This window comes from Polypterus senegalus, chromosome 15 (assembly GCF_016835505.1).
Source record: "Polypterus senegalus isolate Bchr_013 chromosome 15, ASM1683550v1, whole genome shotgun sequence".
Taxonomy (NCBI): Eukaryota; Metazoa; Chordata; class Cladistia; order Polypteriformes; family Polypteridae; genus Polypterus; species Polypterus senegalus.
In genome coordinates, this window is record NC_053168.1 from 80,755,292 (window position 1) to 80,773,207 (window position 17,916).

Below are 17,916 nucleotides of genomic sequence, written 5' to 3' on the forward strand. Positions count from 1 at the left end.
TTACAATCTCCTAAATCATAAAGTTCAGTTGATGTTTTATTACTATATTTTAACTTCTTTTGGTCATATTGCATTTATTGTTTTTGACACTTTCTTCAGTAGATATGTCAAAGACATAGAAAACAGTGCCTGGCGTCTTTAACCTCTGTTCTCAGAATGTGGTTCTGTCCGTGAGAAATGAATATGTTAACAAGGGAGACAGAAATTTACTTTGCTAACTGAAACGATAAGTTCAAAGTGGGTAATAGCACCAATGAAAAGAACTACAGTCAGTTTGTTTGCATTCATTCAAAAAGCTACCAATAAAGTATAATACTCTTTACAGCTAATAGCCTAGTAAGATGTTTGCAGTGCAATTTTAAGCTTGTTTAAATATCATGAAAAATGTTGGTGGAGAAAAGTCACATCTCATTGTAAATAATATGTACCCAAGCAGTGCAGACAGAACTACACATGAATAATTTAGTTTCTATAAATGCACTTATAATAAAACATTCATTATATGGTACTCCAAAGTGCTGTTACTCATGCTTGAGTGAATATGAGAAAAATGTTCCAGTATGAGTAAAAATGCTGTTCATCGGCTAACAGTATTTTTGGCAGCTAGTCAATAAGAAACTCTTTAAATATACGTCTATACGGTGATAGGAAACAGCTTGGGTGTTCTGATTAGGAAAACCGCAGGTTAAGCCATCAAATGAACTTAAACTACAATATGAAAAGAAACCAAATAAGTGATAGAAGTATGGAATTGCATTAGAAAAGATCTGTGGAGCCACTAATGTATGTCACAGGGTACCCATTGCAATTTGCTTACTGACTGCACAAGGGTGCTGCAGCTTTGGGTGGAACTGGAATCAGAAGATGTCTCCAGTGAAAAAAATTGCAAGCCAATTGTCATAGACAAATCAACTAATAGTTAGGAAAACAGTTCTGAGAACTTGCTTTAAGAATTATAATGAGAAAACGGTGCAGTAAAGTTAGATAACCAAGAATAAAAAGGAACACATGACCACAGACAAACTGTACATTGTAAATCATAGCAGGGCAAAATATCCATAACCATGAATTTCAAAAACAAAACTTAGTTAACACAAATGTCTTTTGAGAGAGTCCAATCTTGGACAACCAGGAAGTGTTTGATGCTGACCCTTATACCTTTGAGCAGGAGATGTCACACACCACACACTTCCAACAAGCCTGACATAGCGACGGCATAGCAACAATTAAAAAATAAACCACAAATTGATGTTGACCAGGAAAGGAAAATAATAGGCCGTCTGAGAGATCATAATTTATTTCTCACATCGCTAAAAAGGTAATGAATACAAAACAAATGTGGCCACGAGATACCTTGAGATTTTAAACCCCCTGAATAACTTTTTGATGTCAAAGAGACATTTTCCATCCATCCATCCATTATCCAACCCACTATATCCTAACTACAGGGTCACGGGGGTCTGCTGGAGCCAATCCCAACCAACACAGGGAGCAAGGCAGGAAACCAACCCCTGGCAAGGCACCAGCCCACCAGAGAAGAGACATTTTAAAAAAATCAAAAAACAAAGACCAGATCAGGACATCACGCTATTCTCTCTAAAATATCATGAGACTGTTTGTGAAAGCAAAGAATCATCAGTATGCTCTGTTGTTTTGTAATCTTTATCTTTCATTTTTTATAGTTTTATAATTCCCTCTGAGAGAATAATTTGAAGGTAAAAACAGTAAAATATTTTGATTTGCAGTCCACATTGGAATATATAAGCATTTGTTTTAGAAATGTCATGAGAAGAATTACTGAAATGGTTAATTAAACAAAAGACAAGAATGTACTATGAGAAGCGTTGATGTAATACAAAAAATGTGCTAGGAGATGATCAGCAGATGTCCTGTAAACAACAAGACTAGACAGTTGTCTCATATACAGAGATCTGAAGGGTAATAGCTGTACATAAGAGATATAAGAAGAACAAGAGTGTAGTAGAAGAGACTTTAATTTAGATAAGTTATTTGGGCATAAGCCAACAAACCAATCAGAGTAAATGTATGCATTAATCAGCACTGTAAATCAAGTTGTTTATAAAATGGACCTCTGCCCTTATTTCTTTGATCATTCTGCAACAGACTATTGGATGAATGCTCCCTCTTCAGCATTTGCTGAGCAGTAAATTAAAGACTCAATGGATAAGTCTCCTCCTGCCTGGTTTCTGACTCAAAGAAGTTTTATCAAAGTTGTTCTACAGTAGTAGAGGATAAGTTTCTTTTTTTAATTAATAATTTAATTCCTACCACATGCCTACCACTTTTTGTTTTTCCTTTTTGTACTTTCTTTATGTTTTTGGACAAAGTTTTCCCTATTATTACTTGCTTAGGGCGTTTAAGGCACCTGTTGGCACCAGCTAAGGGCTGTAGCATAGCTTCTTGGTTTAATTCATTTATTCATTGTCTGCCCATTTTCATTTGATCTGGCTTCTAATTCTTTGTTTTTGGTTTTTTTTGTCTTAGTTTCGCAGACTTGATTTGATTAATTACTGAATTGCATTTTTAATTAGTTTGAATATTTAGTTTGTTATTTTGTAATTTTGAAAATGTAATCTTTTGTTTTGGAATTTTTGACTATTTTGAAATTTGTTTCTTTAGGATTTCTTTAGTTCTTTGATTTATTTTTGTGTTTTCTTCATTTAATGAATTAGATTAAATAATAAAAATGTAAAACTAATTAAAATGTTATGTACAGTCAGCCCTCGTTTATCGCGGTTAATCAGTTCCAGACTCTACTGCGATAAATGAATTTCTGTGAAGTAGGATTCTTTATTTATAAATCGAATATTTTCGCAGTTAGAGCATAGAAAACCTGTTCCTGTTCCAGAACCTCCCGCAAAAGTAAAAACTATACATTTATATTATTATTTTTATATTGACACGCTTGGGTCACAGATTTACACAGAAACACAGGAGGATGTAGAGACAGGGACTTTAAAACACTGCACACAGACATTTGTCTCTTTTTCAAAAGTTTAAACTGTGCTCCATGACAAGACAGAGATGACAGTTCCATCTCACAATTAAAAGAATGCAAACATATCTTCCTCTTCAAAGGAGTGCGCTTCAGGAGCAGAGAATGTCAGAGACAGAGAGACAGAGAAAAGCAAACAATCATAAATCAATACATGCTGTTCGGGCATTTAAGTATGCGAAGCACCGTGCGGGAAGCATATCGTATATAATTGAGTTTTATTTAATATGTAATACGTGCTCTGATTGGGTAGCTTCTCAGCCATCCGCCAATAGCGTCCCTTGTATGAAATCAACTGGGCAAACAAACTGAGGAAGCATGTACCATAAATTAAAAGACCCATTGTCCGCAGAGATCTGTGAACCAGCGAAAAATCTGTGATATATATTTAGATATGCTTACATATAAAATCCGCAATGGAGTGAAGCCGCAAAAGTCGAAGAGCGATATAGCGAGGAATCACTGTATGCAGTCCATCGTTTTGATGGTCTTTGCTTCTTGACAACGCTTAACAAACTTAAATTGCATGATGAGAGGGGCATAGAAATGGCCTATTTCAGTGTGCTCCAGCATTGTCAAGTTTAATGCTTTGTCTTCAGTTTTAGGGTTCAGAGTGAAGTGTCCCAGCATTTTGCATGCCTTTGGATTCTGCTTTTGTTTGCCATTTTTGGAGACTACTCCCTGTGTCGATTGATCCCATTATGGTTTGTAGTTTTGCCTGTTTTGAGTACTTTTTATTTTTTATGTATATTTTTCCCACCCCTGTCATTTTCTTTGTCAGATCTTCCTTATCATGTTAACTGACATGCCCAATCAGTAACAGTCCTATTAATATCACTTTGGGTGTAGTATTCCTTAAATGCATTTATTACGTATTTTTCATAAATTTTAGAACAAAACTCTGGACCTGAAAAACAGTACTTGACAGTTGTTTTAACGCCAAGATACTAAACATATTCAAAATACGTCACTTTATTCATCTAGAATGTTGAACTCCACCATTAATTTTACGCTCTCCCACTTTCTAAATTAAAGCCTCAGTCCTTAAAATCTTCTGAAACAATATAAGGCTAATAATTATTCTGTTACTGAATGATTTGCAGTAGTAAAATTTTGTGATTTATCCAGTTGTATGTTCACACCATGCAAAATGCATGTATTTTTCTGCTAAAATATTGTTAAATAAATACAGTACATTCAGTAGGAATGCATTTATTAGTGAAAGAAAATTAAACTTGTTTAAGCAAGTTTGAGTTTTAGAATTGAAGACAGAACTGTAAACCAATAATGACGGCAGAGGTTGATCTTCAATTTTGGACGAGCGTCATGCAAGCAAACATTTCAGTATACTCTGTACACATGACCTTTAATGGAGATTGTTGCCAAAAATAAAAATGCATGTAAAATGGTGGTGCTCACGATGAAGTTAAAACCAAAAATGATGTATTGATAATGTCGCAAAAGACAATGATCAATAATTATCAAAGTAACCAATTCAGAAATACCAAAATTCACTTCACATTGGCTTTAGCTTGTTTTACGGTTATGGCTATTGTTACTCCCATAGCTTTGTGCTCCCATTCTGATATAACTGAATATTGTTGTAGAATTTTCTCCTGATTTGGACACTTATCTCGGTTTTCAGGATGTGCTTGGATTTAGTTTTTGGGCTTTATTAACTAACAATTTTCTTTATTTCTCTATTTTTCCCTGTTCATGAGTATTTTTTTCTTTTGTTACATGCTTTCTTTTTTATATTTACTTATTTCTTGCTCCTGTTCCTCGTATATTTGTTAAAGTTCAATAGACTTCAGTAGTCTATGTTACTTAATTATTTGCTCAATTATCCTGTAAAATGTAATAAATCATAACAGTGGCATTTATTTGGATATGGATCTAAATATTCTTCCAAATTATAACCTTAACATAACACATACACTATACTTACCGTCAAACCAGGTTCCCCCTTTTGTCCATCTTTTCCCTGAAACACAGTTGCAATTATGCAGATACAGTATTTAATATTATAAGAATACTTGATTAATTAAAGTTAAACTAAGTAAGAGACTGACTTACTGGTTGACCCGGTGAGCCTATTTCTCCAATTTCCCCTCTGTCCCCTTTTTTTCCCTGCTCTCCTGCATATCCACGATCACCCTACAAAAAATTATTACATTACCATCTTAATGTGAATAAAATCAAAATAACTTGCCCATTGAGCAGAACCTACGTATTGCAGTTTATTTTATGTATTTATATTTTCCAGCAAACATGCCCTGTCATACCTTGACTTATTTTGGCCATTTTCTCTTAAATTGAGTTCCACAAACCAGACTGCCATGTCATCAATTATGCAGTTGCTCTTGTTACTGTTAGTGTCATTCCTGAAATATTCCCAGACAGTAACTTCCCATTTATGACCAATTATTTCCTAAGTATCCATTTTTGAAAATAGCTTCTGTTTAAGCAGGTGACAACCATTATGCACAATATGCTACATAGTGATGTAGCGTATATTGAAAAACGATGGACAGTCAACAGCAATGCTTCCTCTGAGCATTCCTCTTGTTGGCATGAGCAAACATTTTCAGTTACATTATCCTGTAAGCACTACTTACTATTATCCTATATATTATCTATTCAGGTGAAATCTGAAATTTTTATGTATTACAGGGCACACTTGAAAATGTAGTTATTAAATTTCATGTTATTTAAACTATTCAGGCACAAACAATGTATTTATTCATTTATGAACTGAACCAAATTTTGCTTATGCCCAGAAGTAAAAATGAATTGCATAGGCAACTTAACCACATACCTTTTAGAGCATTACATAAGACTAGATTATCAAAAAGCATTTAAAGTTGATTTAAAATTGCTACAAATCACACCCCAACTATGCATGCATCATAGTCTGAAAGCTGAGTCACATTCTGGTCTTGAAGAAATGATCAGCAGCAGGATATGTGTTCAGTTTTTTTTTTTTAATAAATAATTTTTTCCATGAATCCATCCATCCGTCCATTAATTTCTGATCGAATCTGCCTAATCAAGCAAAGCCTAACTCTACAACATTGGACAAGACAGAAATCAAAACCAAACACAAAAAGTTATTAATCAAAAAAGATAGAAAACAATGCAAGAAAACACTGCAATCACTGGTCAAAACCATTTAGCCACCTTTAAAAAAAGCTAACAGCAGAGTGCAAGGATAACAAAATATATGTGGGATTTTTTTCAGAACATCATAATTATTAAAACTTTTCCAGTAGATGTTGGATCTAAGCAATCAGAAAACAATGATTCAACAGCTTGAACTCAAGTTGGATGCTTGGGCTTTTGTTCGTGAAATGTAGGTTATTTGTTGGAAGGCCTGGTCCCTTTTCCTTTATTATTTATGGCTTTGTCCTTTTCTTTGTTATCTTTCACATAACAGGTACTTCAAAGCAAATAACCTCCAAACTGCGTAAGTGACATTTATGAAAGGTGGCTATAAAACAAACTAATTGGGTCATATTAATGGCAGTTTTCAAAATATTCACTCATGGGCTTTCCATGCCAAGTTTTAATATCTGAGTAACGGGAAAACCATTGTGCTGCCTCTTCTTTTGGCGCTTTTCCACTGCATAGTATGGCACAGCACGGTTCAGTACAGCTCACCTTGGTTCGGCTCAGTTCGGCTCGGTTTGTGGTTTCGACTGCAGTTTAGTACTGCTTTAGAGTGGGCGGGATTATTCACGTGTCGTTATATGGGGCTTTTCCACTGCATTTTTTAACTTGTCCCTACACTGTTTGTAAGTCCGATGGTAGCCATGTGCGCCCAAGAGCTTAGCGACTTCCTGAAAATCTTTTTCATTCCGTGTTGCCCCATCCAGCTCTCGCTGGATCCGCTCCTCGGCTACCAACGAGAGGAACGTCTGTACTTCCTCAATAGACCACGAAACAGCCATTTTTGGTTAAAACAAAATGGTGCGTCCGAACCTTCGCTGGCTGTGCTAAAAATCCAGCGGGTCTGTTGTGTCTCGGGTCACAAGTTCAGTGACGCAGTAATGACGATTTTCTCCGGCCAATCAGTGACCAGCAGAGTTTACACGTCACATTTTAGTAACGGTTCGGCGCGCTTGGAACCTCGGCTGAGGTGGTACTAAAAAAAGGACCAGGTACCAGGTACTGTTCCCAGTGGAAAACCCCCCAAAAGTGCGCTGAACTGAACCGTGTCGTGCCGTACTATGCAGTGGAAAAGCGCCTTTTGTGTACGTATGGAGGAGTTTTCCTGACCCACCTCTGTGTGCTCCTGGAAAATGATAGGAACTGAAATTTAAGCATAGAACTCAGTTGAGTGATTGGTCAACAATGTGCTACCAGCAATTGGTTTATTTCAAAAATTAAAACATGATTTTTATTTCCTCTCATTTTAATTGTGTTTCAGTTCATTTTTACTCAGATTTTGATTTCAATTTTATTTAATTTAAGAAAATTCTTTTTTATTCATTTTGCTTACACAAAGTATTTCACGCTTTTAGTGTAAATCTGACATCATTCTGTATGTCTAAGGTGTCATTTATTTGTGCATTCTGGTTATTTCACCTGTCCAACTGGAGAGATAAGGCTATTCAATGTAAGCAAACACAGCATTGATATAAACAATCAGACAAAAGATGAAATAAAAAAAATCAGAATAAGATTTCTAGTTTAAACAAAGCCAGATTATCCCTTGTCTAAATTGAATGGAAATCTCACTACATGTTTGTAGTTGAAAAAATGCCACAAAGTCAAAAACTGGTAGACAAGGAGTAATAACAGGCCTGATTTTACAAGTGGGTGCATGCCAAGATGACATGGGGGAGGCCAAGGAAGGGACAGACAACCGTAATCATTCAGTCAGGGATTCTACTAGGGTACAGGTGTGTCCTTTTCAGTACTGACTTAAGCGGCAAAGTACGGCGCATTTGGGAGGGCAGGAAACTACATGGCAGGGAATTTTTAAAAACCTTACTCAGTTCAAACAAAGAACAGTTTTAAATGCAGAAACTGGACCTCACAGCCATTAGAGGACAATGTGTCCTGGCAGCACCTGGGTCTTATAGGGCTGCCAATAAACCTAAAAATAATCTCATGGATGCACTGATCCAAATAATTTTGCCTCTCCTTATAGTTTGGATTGCCTATCTAATTATATTACCAGTCATAAGCATTGATCCTTAAATGCCAGTATGCTTATTATTTAAAGAGATAAGCATAAAAGAAGTGATAAGGTATCCTTTTACTGTTATGTGTCAAAAATATGGAATGCTTTACCAATAGACTAGCACCAGGCTAATATCATGGAACATTTAAAATAAAACTCCTAAACTTCAACATTTTTAAAATGACTTTTTCGTAGTTGCATTTTGGTAGCACTTTAGTATAGATATTGTAAAAATGCATCAATTACACATTTACTCTTAAATAACAAATGCTTATTGTTGTGTTCAAAACACTTACAAGCGTACGTAAAGCGGTTATTCATCTGTGTAATGCAACCTACTAAAATAACTTCACTTGGGACCTGTCCAAGGTGGCTTAAGTGAGACACGTTTCTATTGATATTGTATACTTCAGTGTAAGACCTGTGAATCTTTCATATTAAAAAAGTTATTTTTACCATCATATCAATATGCCACACTGCACAAAGAGACAAAGAACTTATATAAAAATGGCAATATGGCTGTTAGAAAATGTTTCAGTTTAGCTACATGGATGAGCACAAGGTCCCCATTAGGCCTTCACTAACAGATTTGTCCACGGCATCTCTGGTTCAACTCACATTCTTCTGAAATCGGATCTCTACTCCATAAATGATTTTTTTTTTCGTTCTAAAAAATCAGGTACGGAAATAAAACATCCAGTCCTCTTGTCACCAACAATTTGTAATTATGATCCTATCGAAAGACACGTGTGGTATGATGTAAAGCTTTTCTAATAATCTAAACAGTCCAGGTAGCACAGAGTTGAAAGCCTTTAGGCAGAGAAGTCAAATCAAAACTGCTCAGATATGTAATTTTTCTTTATAACCTGGAACCCTAATCACTTTCCCCAATTTTATTCTTTGATTACAATGAATACGGAAATTAACTGGCTGGTTCTCATCTTTAGTGTTGTTACGACTATAAACAGAATTTTGCATTGTTACACCAGTGCTTCTCAATTATTTTCTGTCATGCCCCCCCTAGGAAGAAGAAAACATCTCGCCCCCCGCGACTATAAATAGTATCATTTGTCTATAAAATTGTTATAAGTACACCTCTGCATAACACTGTATCCTTATTAATGTATAAGAAAATAAAAAAAAGAAAGAAATATGGACCAATTTACAACAAAGAATAGCTTTATTAAATGTAACAAAAAAGATTTAAAGTGCATTCTAACTTCAAAAAAAATTTAAAAGAAAAATAAAAAAGCATGTTCCCCGAGGTCAAACGCGCCCCCCTTGACGGAGCCACTGGGGGGCGCGCCCCACTATTTGAGAAGCACTGTGTTACACTGAGTATAAAACCATCTATTTTTGGCCTGACACCCCAATCAGAGATGTGTTTGTTATCTATTTACTTGCACACTTTGTACTTCACCTCAAACTCATTCAGATGTTTTTATGCCAACACAACTTAATTGCATAGTTACTATTGTACAGTGATATATATTACTTCATATATATTACACATACTAGTATTTCCAATCAATATATTAAAGGCCAAAATGTACAAGAGACTTACAGGTTGAATTAAAAAATTACCTTCTCTCCAGGAATACCAACACCATTTAGACCTCTGGGTCCGGGCAGACCCTGAAACCCAGGCTCTCCCTGTGAAACAATAAAAAAGAATCACTTTGCCCCCATATCCATAAAAAACATTTGGTTTGTACATGAAAAATATCACAATACTAACTAAAAAAATCAAAAGACATTAAAATAAAAAATGCAGTTTGTATTATCTTCTTGCAGACATTAGAATCTAGAAAATATTACAAACTCAGAATCTCTAGTATGTATCACATTTTCTAAAATATCGCTTTATCACAGTATTAGAATTGACGACAGTATTTGCTATCACATTTAGTAAATTAATGAAAACGCCTACAGTACAAGTTTAAAGCATCTATGTTAAAACTGCATTTTTCTTGCTTAATTGTTGCACACAGATCTCATGGTGGCACAACGATTAGTTCTGCTGCTTTGCTTTGGCTTTGCGTGGCTTGCATATTCACCCTGTGTCCATTTTCACCTGGGGTCTCTCTTTCCTAGCTAAAGAGTGCCTGTTGGGTGATTCTAAAGCGAATGTGGAATTGTGTATGTTAAGCTTGCCCTGCGATGGCCAGGGGTCTCACACAGAGTGGCCCCAATTTTGACCGAATGCTGTTTATATTGGTTATAAATTCCTGTGTCCCTGGGAAGGAAATATTGGATTCAGAAAGATGGATAGGTGGATGTAAATTATTAATTTGCACTGTGATAAAATGCATGTAAAAAAAAATGTGAATTTGTGCTAATTTAGTAAAGAAATTTAAGTTACACTTGATTTATTGGTTTTGTGTACTGAAATGTGACAATTGTTGTAATTATTGTGAAAAACTGACTGCCTTGGTAAGTGCTTAGATATAACACAAGAAAAAGCATTACATAAGAGCTGGACTGTACAACTTACCAATGTGCATTTGAATACTACTGGTCTGTAGCTATGACAAATGTAAATTTAATTATATATATTGGCAGTGGTTGGAAGTGAATTTTTGATTTTTCTTTTCCCCAATGACAAACAAGAAAGTGCTGGAGCTCAACTGATTTTATGACCTGCTCAATATCCTGAATTATGCAACATTTGTGTAAAAAAATACTTTACTGCTCACAGTAAATGATGAGATGATTACTTTTCTTAAGTTATCTCAAATTCTTATTTTACTGTTGTGATCTTTGAGTTCTTGTCACCATACGAAATGACAGAGCCACTAATATTACTGTTGGCTCTTTCTGTTGTTTTCCTTATTGATCAGAAAATCAGAACACATCACACCAGTCTTAGCATCACTACACTGGTTACCTGTGTCATTCAGAATTGACTTTAAAATTCTCCTTATGGTTTATAAAGCCTTAAATAATCTCGCCCCATCTTATATATCAAAATGTCTGACACCTTATATTCCAAATTGTAACCTCAGATCCTCAAATGAGTGTCTCCTTAGAATTCCAAGAACAAAACTTAAAAGAAGTGGTGAGGCGGCCTTCTGCTGCTATGCACCTAAAATCTGGAATAGCCTGCCAATAAGAATTCACCAGGCTAGTACAGTAGAGCACTTTAAAACACTGCTGAAAACACATTACTTTAACATGGCCTTTTTATAACTTCATTTTAACTTTTAACTTAATCCTGATACTCTGTATGTTCAATTCATCATAATAACTATTCATGGTGGCTCTAAAATCGTACTGACCCCTACTCTCTCTTCTGTTTCTTTTTCCGGTTTCTTTGTGGTGGTGGCCTGCGCCACCTCCACCTACTCAAAGCTTCATGATGCTCCAACAATGATGGATGGATTAAAAGGAAGAAGTCTACGTGACCATCATCATCATCAAGCCCTTCCGTGAGAATCCTAAATCCAAAGAGGACTGTTTCATTTATGTTAGGTAGAATGCCCAGAAGGGACTGGGCGGTCTCATGGTCTGGAATCCCTACAGATTTCATTTTTTCTCCAGCCGTCTGGAGTTTTTTGTTTTTTCTGTCCCCCCTGGCCATTGAACCTTACTCTTATTCTATGTTAATGTTGATTTATTTTGTTTTATAATTGTGTCTTTCATTTTTCTATTCTTTAATATGTAAAGCACTTTGAGCTACTGTTTGTATGAAAATGTGCTATATAAATAAATGTTGTTGTTGTTGTTGTTGTTGATCCTGCCTGCCACGCTACACTGCTTTTCTGCATATGCTCTTATGAACAATATTCTGATTCTCACTTCTTTTTCCTTAGAGTGTGTGTACACCTTCCAGGTAAATCCTGTTCTTTGCCCTTATAATCAATTTGAAACTAAGTTGATAAACTGAGTGACATAACGCAAGTCAATACTTTCAACTACATAAGTAGATGATCAAGGCAGGTTGAAATCAATGTAGACCTCAGCATTAACATTTGCAGTACACTATCTTTTAGAATTCATTTTGTAATACATGTAGTAGTAAAATGCATCACATTTGTCATTACAACAGATGGAGCACACAACATTTGCAGTAATAAAATTCATTGTTAAAAATTTTTGTGATGTGCCATCTTTGGAATGACAAATGTAATGCATAAGTCTCTGTCATATGCCGTTCAGTACAGAATTGGTAAAAGGAGTGTTAATGTTTATGATGCGCCATCTTTTGAAATGACAAATGCAATGCATTTTAGTACTAAAAATATTTGTGATACACCGTCTTTTGGATCGACAGAGAAATAATAACCAGATTGACACACAGACAGACATACAGACATTTATCCTTTTCACTGGATATTTTCATACTGATATTACAATGAATTACTAACCATCAAATCCCAAACTGTCCTAAAATAGTTTTTATTATAGTTAACAAAAATGTTGTCAGTGCTTCTTAGTTTAGACACAATACACTTCATAAGGTGTTGTAATTTTTATGTAGGAGAAAACAGACCATATTCTGACTGGCGTCAACATTGCTGTTCACTGCTGAATTCCACAGGAGTGTTAGACAATTCAAATTTGTATAAAAAAACTCATTATTGGTGACACAGTGTTGATGCATTTTTGCAATTTAAACAATGTGATCTTAGCAAATAAAACTATAAAACTGCGCACTGATAACTACATCTGCTACCAAAAAAAAATTCACTGATGTGGGAGCAGGTAACAGAGTAACGACATAGCCTGCACAGATCAGTCCGATTTGCTTAAAGAAAGTATTATCAAGCATTTAGAAATTAGCCAAAACTTTTGCCTAGAAATTCAATGCAGGGAAAACCAAAATGAATTTTGTGAATATCTGCAAATTGAAAGAAAAATGGTGTTGTAACAAGAATTTCAAAAACTTAGAACTGGTGTAACAGTAGTAACATATGTAATATTGCAGAGTATTTGTCCTCTCAAATAAAATATTTGTATGTTTTAATTTTTTCCCCCAGGGAAGACATCAGTTTTATTTCTTTTTAGTCATTTCAAAGTATTTGTTCTCCATCTATCCATTATCCAACTCGCTATATCCCAATTACAGGGTCACGGGGGTCTGCTGGTGCCAAGCCCAGCCAACACAGGGTGCAAGGCAGGAAACAAACCCCCGGCAGGGCGCCAGCCCACTGAAGAGTATTTGTTCTGTCAAGCTGAAATTAGGCATGTCCTAAGATTAGATGAATAGGATCGGAGCCAGGAGAAATGTAGTCAGGAATGAGCAGGAGTCAAACTAAATCCAGCAATACTTAAACCGTATACATGAATCAGAAATTGTGTCTGTGAAATGCACAAACTCTTAATTCCCTAGAATGATTTCTGACTTATTTATTTGCACCTAGGATTTTCACACAATAGCTCAGACAGTCAAACTAGTACACCTCTATCCTAAGAAACATTGGCATGGGGCCATCACACATTGCACTTCCAGCATGTAGCATTGAGGTATCACTGTTAACAGTAACGCTAAAAGCATCTGCGAAAAGAACATAAAATGTCAGTGCCCAAAATCAAAACACAAAATGACATCACGGTTTGCACTACAGATTAATGGACTCCATTTCCTAGCTGCCCTGAGGGTATTGCCTTGATAGGACATCTGCAAAGGGCACAGGGGCTGCTGGGAACAAGAAGGGCCAGCAGGAACTTTAAAATGGGAGACGGTTAAGCAGGAGGAGGAGCTGGTTGTCTGTGTTTGTGTTCACCCGTTTGTCTTGTCGCCATAACCCTTGTGGAATATCATTTATACGGATAAGGATGTATAGACTGTCTTGTGCCTGCCTGTTGTGCAAGTACTGTTGGATTGGTCATCGTGCCTCATCAGAGGGAGCGCTCCCCAAATCTCATCACCCCTTAGGGGAACCTTTTTATTAGTTGTTTATATTTCCTTGTAATTTCAATATATCACAGTTATTTATTCGATTTGCTGTTAATTAGTGTCTCTGTGTGTGAGTGGTGTGAGTCAGACCAAGGCTCGATGCCCGTCAAATCCCACCAAAAAAATAAACAAATCACCGTCCTGTCGACGGTGTGAATACTGAGCAGGAGCAGACCACTACAATGGATAATAATCAAAACTGAAACATAGTCAAAATGAAAATAAAAGTACAATGTGCTTACAGAAATGGAACCTACAATCAACAACATTATACTACTATTTTTGTAAAAAAAAAAGTTATGTTAATGTTGTGAAGTATCTTTAAGAACAATTATGTTAGGTAGAATGCCCAGTGGGGTGGGGTATGCATTCTTTTGACCTTGGAACTTTTTGGGATTTTGTTTTTCTCCAGACTAACTGGAGTTTTTTTGTTTTTTCTGTCCTCTCTGCCATTTGAACTTACCTTTTTCATGTGTTACTTATTCTTTAAAATTATTGCCTAATTTTAATTGTTTTCTTTCATGTAACTTTGACATCTTGTAAAGCACTTTGAGCTACTTGTTTGTATGCATTATAAATATATGTTGTTCTTTCTGTTGTTATAAAGTCAAAAAAAGCAACAGGAGTGCAGAGTGTCTCATAATTTTAGAATTACAGTACTGTTGTCACTCATGTGAGAGCTTGGATCCCCTTCCCGGCTCATCTAAAGTAAGGAATAACACTCCGAGGTGAGGGAGGGCACTGTCACTAACGGTATCTTCTCTTTCCCCGACCTCCTCTAGAAAACGGCCAATGAGGGCTCACAACCCTGACAGTAATGCCCAGTCAGGACACCATAAAGACTGATGGCCCCAGAAAGTGTCTCATTTGCAACCTGGACTTAAGTTCAATTGAGCACCTGAGCAAGAACTACAAAAACTCAAAACGCTGCAGAAAACCCTGCCTTGCCTAATTTTATCCAGTGTCTTTTTTGTTGTGCTGCTCTTCACCCTTTTGGTTTCTTTTGTGTAAGTTAAATGGGGATTACCAGGTTGGTACCCCAACAATTCTTACTATTCTGAAATGATTCCTACTGCTGGTCACTCTGTATGAATGCATCATTATGGCAACAATAGATGTGTCATATTCACATTGTTATGTATTTCATAACTGCACACATGACAATAATGACCCTATAAACTTATACTACTTTTCAATTTTTGGAGATTGAAATAGTTATTAATAATTCATGTTTAATAATGAATTATTTCTATATAATATATTAATTAGGGAAATTAAAATGCTTTGTAATTCAAGCAAACAACATTCCTTGAAAAAACTGTTTCTTCATATGTATTAGAATTATTTGATCAAAGGAAATTTGGTTGTGTCTAATTGGCAAGAGTCTTTTTTATTTTGCTGCTGGACCCGTCTTAGAGGGAAATGTTAAGTTAGAAGGTGTCTGAAAACACATCCCTGTTGCTCTAAAATTTAGAACAGCATGAAATTATTGGCAATACAGTTTTATTATTAACTAGCCACCGTACCTGTCAAACCCAGGTAGTACAATCATTAAAAAAATATTTGCTACTCTTGCCCTACATGTACGTTCATTGTCTTTCCGCATGTGTGTGAACGTCTCTTGACCTGTGCTCCGCTCCCTCTGTTCAATGTGTTTCTGTAATGAATGCTTCTAAGACTCTGTCATTATTTTTAAGGCACTCTCCTCGCCTCCTGTCTGGTTTTACACTATCTGTCTTTAAAGGCAAATCTAAGCGTGCCTAATATGGTTTTAATACTCGTTGTGCATCTGACACTTGCACTTCCTCTTTCATCACATCACCAAAGCTAAACTGACCAATCAGATTGCTCTGAGAGACTGACAAACAGACCTTAGTGTTTTATTATGAAGTAGTGGGTGGGTAATAGGTATGCCATTCCTAAGCACATACAGTACAGTATCTGACAAAGATGAATTAACAAACAGCAATGCTTTATGTACACTTTTCAGATGATGGTTGAAGGAGTCCTTCTCAAAAATCGTGAAATAATCACTGTAAAAAATTTGAAGAAGTTGAAGGCCATTTTGTAAGCCAATAGCATGTCCATTGTACATACTGTACAATCTGTAAAGGCTTCATATTTGAATATTGTTACTAATTATTACTTCATCAAATGATACACAAATATAAAGTTACAGCACCATAGAGAGTCAAAGGAACTGTAGTATGTGTGTCCATGGGTGAGACAAAGCACATGCTCTGTCACCAACTTCACAAGACCTGTAGATACAAGTGCTTGTCAGGACATCGAGACTCGACAGCCAGCAGTGGAAAAAACACAACCTACAAATAAACACTGCCTTCAACATAGTTACATCATAGAAAACTATAGATTATATATATTATTCCCACAGCCTGAATTTGAAGTATGGAAGGAACTGGAATCCATGGAGGAAATTCACTCAAATACAGCAAGAAAATGCAAACTGTATAGAATCATCTTCACAGTGTAGAATCAAAGTGGAATTTGCGCATTGTAAAGCATCATTGCTACCCACACACCACCAGGATTCCTGGTATAGGACAGTGTTACAGTAAATTATAGGTCAGCTACCTACAGTACTCCTTTCTAAGATAAACCAGTAACAGCGCACTCCACAATAACGTGCAGTGAATACACTTGACTTGAGCATTCCTAGTTTTCATCCTCTTTCTCTGTACGTTTAGCATTTATTTGCTCAGATGTTGACGTGCTTGCTGCTTCCTGAGCAGCTCTTCTTTTCTAAACCTTAGCGGCCCGCTTCTTCTCTTCTTTCATTGGCATCTTTTCACATTAAAACTGATTAAGTTAGTGTTTGTGTTGCAATTACTTAGTATGTTTCCTCTAATTTTTCACTTAAGCTGGTTAGTTAAGTTAATCTTCAATCTGCCTCAAAACTGATTTAAGATATGAAGAGGTAGGGGAAGTAATGGTGAAGATGGTAGGGATGAGAACAACGCCCGTACGCATGTGTCGCATGGCCGCTGCCGAGAGTTGATTCTACAATAAAATAAAATAAAAATAAAAACAGGAATAACCATGGAGGTCAATCATCACCCTGAAAGTAGTCGTCACGTAGTATATGTGTACCAAATTTCTGGTCAATAGTATAAACGGCTTGTGAGCTACAGGTCATTTAAAATCCTGGACAAACAGCCATGGTAGTGTATTATATATGAAGATAACATTGGAGAATTACGGCTAATGTTACCTTGGGTCCCTGTATTCCTTCGCCTGGTAAACCTCTGGGTCCTGCGGGGCCAAGTTGACCTAAAGAACCCTGTAAGTAAAAATACACCTCAAGTTTTTTCCAGCACAGTATGACAAAAAATGATTGATAACAAAAAAGAACTTTACCTGTATGACTGATTTGTAATGGTTTTCATTCACATCAAACATTTACATTTTCTAGAGAAAATTTTTTAATGCTCTAAAAGTGTTCACTAGTGTAGTAATAACTTATATTTGCACTTCATAAAATATCTCTTCTACCCAATTACCACCTGTTATATTCTGCAATGCAAAGTGAAATGAACTCATTTCAGACTCTTGCATTTTGCTAATGCTGCATTCATGGATTGTGCAGTACTAAAGATTGTAAAAAGCAGCTTGTTAGTTTTAGATTAATGAGGATCAGGAGAATCCTTGGCAACCTGAATATTTGGATTTCTTCACCCTTTCTTTGGCCTTTCCTATTCCTAACCTGCACACAAACTTTTTGCACTCGCCCCTCTATTCTATATTGTGTAGCCATTTTTTGGATTCTTATTCCAGAAATCGCTGTTTTGGAAC

At 36.0% G+C, this 17,916-nt stretch overlaps 1 protein-coding gene across 1 annotated transcript in view; it reads right to left on the minus strand.

Annotated features, from left to right (window-relative positions):
• The window catches only part of LOC120515662 (collagen alpha-1(XXVIII) chain-like), a 179,248-nt gene that overhangs the window by 16,225 nt on the left and 145,107 nt on the right, over positions 1 to 17,916 (minus strand). The window contains exons 27-30 of the mRNA XM_039736875.1: positions 17,336 to 17,404; positions 9,789 to 9,857; positions 5,093 to 5,173; positions 4,965 to 5,000 (exon numbers count right to left, since the gene is read on the minus strand). Coding sequence (XP_039592809.1) covers positions 4,965 to 5,000; positions 5,093 to 5,173; positions 9,789 to 9,857; positions 17,336 to 17,404 — 255 coding nt within the window. The remainder of the gene's footprint in view (positions 1 to 4,964; positions 5,001 to 5,092; positions 5,174 to 9,788; positions 9,858 to 17,335; positions 17,405 to 17,916) is intronic.